Source organism: Gossypium arboreum, chromosome 7 (assembly GCF_025698485.1).
Source record: "Gossypium arboreum isolate Shixiya-1 chromosome 7, ASM2569848v2, whole genome shotgun sequence".
NCBI lineage: Eukaryota > Viridiplantae > Streptophyta > Magnoliopsida > Malvales > Malvaceae > Gossypium > Gossypium arboreum.
The window spans coordinates 88,861,028-88,868,328 of NC_069076.1; the positions used below are offsets into that span (position 1 = coordinate 88,861,028).

At 32.6% G+C, this 7,301-nt stretch overlaps 1 protein-coding gene across 1 annotated transcript; it reads left to right on the forward strand.

Moving 5' to 3' along the window:
• Window positions 1–2,603: 2,603 nt before the first annotated feature.
• LOC108487760 (uncharacterized) lies at window positions 2,604–5,815 on the forward strand. The gene is made up of 3 exons (XM_017792124.2): window positions 2,604–3,297; window positions 3,765–3,932; window positions 4,026–5,815. Exons 1-3 carry the CDS (start codon window positions 2,752–2,754, stop codon window positions 5,718–5,720), a joined length of 2,409 nt encoding a protein of 802 aa, XP_017647613.1. The 5' UTR covers window positions 2,604–2,751; the 3' UTR covers window positions 5,721–5,815.
• Window positions 5,816–7,301: the final 1,486 nt, after the last annotated feature.

Genomic DNA, 7,301 nt, shown 5'->3' on the forward strand with positions numbered 1-7,301 from the left:
AGAATCCACATCCTCCTACTTTAACAACAATACCAATACCAATCGAATTAATACTCAATCGATAATTTTGTATGTTTGTTAAACACTGAGTATGAATAATTTAGAAATAAATTAACTTTTAATTGATGAAAATAATTATATACAGATATTTTATTTAAAAATTTTAAAATAAATATAGGTAATTAAAATTTTAATCGGTAACATCATATAATAGGTTTATAGCATTAAATATAATATAAAAGTATAAATTATAAATAATGTTAGAATACAAATCATTTTCCTTTTAGTGTTTTTCTTGTGTCTCATCAATCACTTCTTATTGTGTATTCTTTCTTTTCTTCTCTTTTTCTTTTTAATTTTATTGTAAATATCATGCGGTAAAATGTGATTAATGATAAACAAAACGTGAAAAAGGGCAAAATATATTTATTATGAATTCTGACATTTTGTTCTAGATTTGAAAATATTACTAAGATAAAGGTAGGATTTGATTAGCAAAGATACTTTTAAAAATTAGGTGTGTTTCAAAAAGTATTAAAACTCTTTTTAATTTAATGGAAGGAATTTTAATTTGTGTTTGATAATTTTATTAATATTTTTAATTTAATTTAAAATTTTAGAAATGTTAAATTGCTTCTATTTTTTTAAAAATATAATATTTGAAATAAATGATCTCTTTATTTTTGTTTAAAATTATATATTCACATTATTATATTTTATTAAGGCATAATAATTTTTTGACCCTCAATTTAATTATTCACCTTCTTTAGCCCTTGAACTTGTATTTTTATTAAATCACTTGAAATTGTACAGGAAACTTAACATTTGGTAACTTTGTTGACATGTCATCCATGTGGCTTTGATATCAATCCACATGTATCTTATGTCAACATTTAATTATTTTTAAAATTTAAAATAATTTTATACTTTTAATAATTTCAATTATTTTAATTTTTTTAAAATTATATTTTTTAATTTTAAAATATTAATTAAATGTTGATGTGTCATCCATGTGAAAATTCACGATATGTCACATCAGTAAATTTTAAAAAAACACTAACTTTTCTATCCATTTTGAAGTAATTTGACAAAAATACAAATTTAAGAACTAAAAAGACGAAAAATTTAATAGAGGATTAAAACTCTTTTTTGTAAAATTAAAGGACCAAGTGAATCATTATGTCATTTATATTTATCTAAAATTATCAAAATAATAATTAAATTAAATTAAAAATAAAATAATTTGAAAAATAAAAATTTACTGTTATCAAAAACATAAATTTGTCATGTAATTAATTTTAACAAATATACCAAATAGTTTTATAATATAAATCAAATTCATCCGTTCTTAGAATTTCGACCTATCAAACATCACCTTGTAAAGAAAATGGATATGGAATTTTATGAATAATATTGTCAGGAGGAAAATCTTGTGTACACAAATATATAATTAATGGTAATGCTATAGTGAATGTGTGAAAAAGAAAAATGGATATATTTTCATGATAAGTTAAATTAAGTAAAAAAGCAAAGGAATTTTATTCTTAAAGGCCGTGCTGCTGACTGCTAAGTGCTAACATTCCTTTGATTCTGCCATTAAACACATGATTCCCTCGACAAACCTATTTGGCAAAAGATAAGTATAGATCAGTGTGCAACCCTCTAATTCAAACCAATAAAAAAACTCTAATGTTTTCCTCTCTTGTCGGCGGCAGCCTTGAAAATCATTTATTTTAACACACACCATCAAGTTAATTAAAGTCCTCCTTCATCTTTATTTTCAAATTGCTTAAGCTTCAAAATCATCCCCATCCTAATAACCATATCACAATCAAACATTTAATTATTTAACATATTCTACATATAATTATATTAATCTACTCTAAATTTAATAATTCATGATTTGCATGAATTAAATTGTTAAAATATTATTTTTATGCATGAGTTATCAATAAATTAATTGCTCCATGATTTATTTTAAAAGATATTATTTTTACAATAATTTTTACTTATCTTTATTATTTTAAGTTTAAAATTGTAGAATAAATAAGTTTCTAAGTACAAAATGTAAATGGTAGATAGGTGAGAAGTAATGAAATTCAAGAAGTAGGAGAATATTAACCAATATAAATCACATGCACAATGCTAAAAGTTGGGTAAATTTTGATAAAGATAATTAATAGGTTGTTAGTAACAGATAAGTGGCAGAGTTTTAACTTAACTAGCAATCAATGTAAATAGAAAATTTGACGAATAAAAGCATTTCTATCAAGGTGAATCTTTTCCATATCATACATATTTATTGAATGTTTTGAAAAATAAGAATATGAATAAAAAAAAAATTAAGGGAAAATTTGAAACAATTAAAAGATTTACATTATGGTGTGGGCCAACATTATTGATTACATGCATAATAAGATTATGTATTGTATTGTATATTTATAATAAGATTATCTTGGATTTAATTTCGGCTAAAAGCAGAGCCAACATTATTAATTACATAATCTAGACATTCAACAGTGTCAATGACTCAACCAAGCATTAAACAAGTGGACCAACTGATGTTCCACGTGGCTCAAAGTTCCACATGTTGTGTTCTCCCTTCGTTAAAAACCCAAACACCTGCTCTCAATCTTCCCCCACCGTACCAAATCATCATTCGGTAGAACAAGCCACGAAGGACAGACACACACACACATTGCTAAACCTTGTCTTGTTTCTTCATAATTTAATTGCCTTTCCATATCCACAATGCCAACCGCACAACAGCAATCGAACCGAGCCAGGGCGTTATGGCTCACCTGCCTAGCCTCCTCCTTCCGCACCGCCTTAGCCTGCACCATAGTAGGCATCATCACCTTGTACGGTCCAGCTTCCGTCCAAAGTCAAGTGGCATTCCCTGCATTTTCCTACGTGACAGTCATCCTAGTGGTCACGGACGCCACGTTGGGTGACACGTTGCACGGCTGCTGGCTGGCTCTTTACGCCTCCGTCCAGAGCCTTGGACCAGCCATGTTGAGCCTGTGGTTGATACGACCAACCAAGCTAACGAGTGGAACCACGGCCCTTGCGGTGGCTTTAGGGGGGATGATAGTGGTGTTGCCGGAAGCAACTCACATGGTAGCCAAGCGAATAGCGTTGGGCCAAATTGTTATAGTCTATGTTATTGGTTTCATTAATGGTGGCCAAACGGAACCAATCATGCATCCGGTGCATGTGGCGGCTAGCACTGCGGTCGGGGTGTTGGCCTGCGTTTTAGCCTTAATGTTTCCTTACCCAAGATTGGCTTGTTGCGAGGTTAGTGAACAAAGTATTATCAGGATTTATTCTTAAAACATAAATTTAAATCTATCGGGATTTTGTTACCAAAAAATTGATGAGGATTTATTATTATGTCATAAAAGAATCTTAATTAACATTACAAAGGGCAGATTTATTTTAAGAAGAAAATTATTCAATACAGTAAAATTTAAAATAAAAAAATAATGACACTTGGTAAAATTAAAAATATAAAGTATTTCTGTCAAATGTAAATCCTCATTTTAATATACAATTTGGAAGAATGAAGAGAATTGAAGATAAATCTAGTAGGGATTTAGTACATTAATGCCGTACCCAAAGAAAATCCTAAAATCATAACGGAGTGTTGAAATTATGACGTTTGAACTCCACTAGTTTACATACTAAAACTTATCTTTTTTATTATAATTACAAAAAAGTAAAATGCAACATTGATTTTTGAGAGAGAAATAATATTTGTATAGGCCAAGAAAAGCTGCAAACAACTGGCGGAGAACAGCTCGGAGAGGCTGAAACTTTTCGTTAAGGCACTTTGCGCACAAGATAAAGCAGCGGCATCTGGTTTTATTTCTCAAGCAAAGCTATTAAACGCCGCCGCACATAAACTTGTTCAAAGCATTAAACGCTTCCAAGTAAGATCTAGTTTTGACGCTACGTACGATACGTTGATAATAGTTTAAACCAAGTTGATTTATTTTTTTTTTCGTTGGTCTTGTGGATAATAGGGGAGCATGAAATGGGAGAAACTCCCGTTCAAGTTTCTGAGACCCTATTACATGAACTCAGGGGAGAACCCGCAAGAAATGGAGATGGCTTTAAGAGGAATGGAAATTGCTTTGGAGAGTATTCCTTCATTTCCAGGGAGTTTAATGGTGGATGATGGAGAACTCAAAGACGGCTTGCTCAGGCTAGAAGATCACATTAGCTGTACCATAAGACAGTCCAAGTGTTTGGTCCCGGGTGATTCCAGTACTGTTCCGGAATCAAATGCTGAAGATGTTACCAAGTTCTTCCAATCTCTCCAAACAATGCCACAATCCCACCAAGATTTACCCACTTTTTTCTTCTTATTCTGCATGAAACTTCTCCATAGTAAGTCGTTGCCGGAGCCAAGGACCAAAAAACCGGTTCTGGAAAATGGGAAGTCGAAACAAAATGGGTTCTCCTTCAAGGAGGTTTGGAGCAGCTGTGGTCTTAATAGCCGAAGGGTGAAGCCGGCCTTGAAGTTCTCACTTTCTTTAGGATGTGCAGTTCTATTTGGGCTGAAATACAGTAAGCCCAATGGATTCTGGTCGGGACTCCCGGTTGCAATCAGCTTTGCTGCCGCAAGAGAGGCGACATTTAAGGTTGCAAATATTAAAGCACAAGGGACAGTTCTGGGGACAGTGTATGGAGTTATAGGGTGCTTTCTTTTCGAAAGGCTCTTGCCAATCAGGTTTTTGTCTCTTCTTCCTTGGTTCATCTTCACAAGTTTCCTAAGGCAAAGCAAGATGTATGGTCAGGCAGGTGGAATATCTGCTGTCATTGGAGCCCTACTGATATTGGGAAGGAAAAACTTTGGTCCACCAAGTGAGTTCGCCATTGCAAGAATCATTGAAACATTTATTGGATTGTCTTGTTCGATTGGGGTAGAGCTTCTTTTCCAACCCAAAAGAGCTTCAACTTTGGCCAAAATCGAGCTCTCTAAAAGTTTGGGGACATTGCATGAATGCATCGACAACCTCTCTCTCCAAGCCAATCATGTAGAGAGTCACAAAAAGTTGAAATTCCATGTGAATCAGCTAGGGAAATTCATTGGAGAAGCTGAGGTGGAACCTGATTTTTGGTTTTTGCCATTTCATAGTGCTTGCCATGGTAAGCTTTTTGGGTCTTTGTCAAAGATGTCGGATCTCCTGCTTTTTGGCACTCATGCAATAAGGTTCCTCCAACAAGAGTCACAAAAACTCGAAACTTCTTGGAAGGAAACTGTAAATAAACTAGACGGTGACCTTAAACTCTTCAAAGGGTCAGTTGGGTCTTTAATAAAATGCCTCGGAAATATCACATCGATCCCTATGCTTGACAAGGGACTTCAAAAGGATGGCATCTCTTATGATATCGAGATGGGAAAACCCCCATGCCCGAATTTTTTCAGGGTTTCCGATTCAGAAGAGGACGAAGATGAGCTGAACAAGGCTTTGAGTTCATTTCTTCAACATTCGAAAGAAGCAGTGGATATGATCCATGGCATTGAAGGTGAGAAGGAGATTAAGAGCCAAATGGTGTTAAGTTTGAGTTGCATGGGGTATTGCATCAAAGTTTTGATTGCAGAAACCCGAATGATTGAAGAAGGAATAAGGGAACTTGTTCAGTGGGAGAATCCTTCGACCCCTGTCAACTTGCATGAAATCTCATGCAAAATACGTGCTCAATACAGTTAATTGTAATTGTACCATGAACAAGTAAATAATTTATTCTTAGAAGATATGCTAATTACTAATACATCTATACCCTTATAAAAAAAGATTATATCCAATTCATGGGATTGCAGAATTTGTAATTGAAGCATGCTATTTTAAAGGCAACCAAATCTTTAGTTTTCTATTTGAAGTTAGTGTGAACACAAAATATATGGATTCTTAAAATTAATGATTATTAACTAGACACTTTTTGTATTTTAGTTATTTTCTTTCTATATACTAAATTAATACTATTTTATAATTTTTTCATAATTTTTACATTGAATTTATCAATATAATTATACTTTTATTCTAATGTCTATATCGATCGATCTAAAATCTGTCTCTATTAATATATATTTAATAAATGGAAGTTTTTTATGTAAAATAAATAGTAAAATTGCTTTGCTTCAAACTTAACATGCTTAATCTACATTAATGGAACATTATGAAATTTAACGGTTGAATTGTTAGAATATCAATAGTAGAATAAGTTATAAAAATATATAAATCCATGTTAGTTTTACATCAATATAAGTGGATTCCTCCTTCTTTCTTTTATCCTTACATATATATATCATTTTGTAAGTGTGGGTTTAGATGGGTGGTGCGGTGCATTTAGCTTATTTTTTTTGTCTTACGCTACAGTATTGCTATAATATCTAATCTCACCGCCACCGCTGTTTTTACACTAATCACAAGTAAATGCACCGCCAATCCAAACCCACCCTAAGTGCTTTTTATTCAAATTATTATATATCTATATAATCTTTTACGTGGAACTAGTTACCAATGTCACATGTGTTACACGTGATTTTATGTGTTTATTTTTAAATTCATTAATTATATGTAAAGTAATATCATTCTAACCTAATTAAAATATATTAAGGTTTTAGGGATAAATAGAAAATACATGCCTAAAAAACTAGGAATGTATGGGGATAAAGGCATCCTTATATAGTGAATTATGAACATCTTCCTCTAGCAGTCTTGTAACATACTGTGGTGGATTTGTAAGAAGAAGTAATTGATTTAACTTCCCTACTGCTGCACTGGCCTCAACTACCTTGTTACTTTCTCTCAAAACAAGTATAAACATCACTTTCTAATCCTTAGTGCACCATTCATGTATTAATCGGACTTCTGCAATGTTACTAATTGATGTGAATCCATTTCGAATAGTATCTATTAACATTGCATTATCACAAATAACCTCTACCTGAGTGAAACCCTTTGACCAAGCCAACTTCAAGCTTCCACAACCGCTCATGCCTCAATCTGAAAACATCGAACACCCTTGTTACCATATCAAAACCCGTTAACCAATTTCCATTTGAATCTCTCACGGCTCCTCCTATAGCTGTTTTGGTATTTCTCATTGATACCGATCCATCAACATTAATCTTGATCTAGCCTGAATCAGTACACTGCCACCCTTGTTTCGTTTTAGAAAAATAAGCCAACTATTCCATATTTCCACTAAAACCAAAAGACTTTGCCCAAGATAGAGTCGAGGCAATGAGTTCATGACTAATTCTACTAGCATTATTGAAAATGAATCCA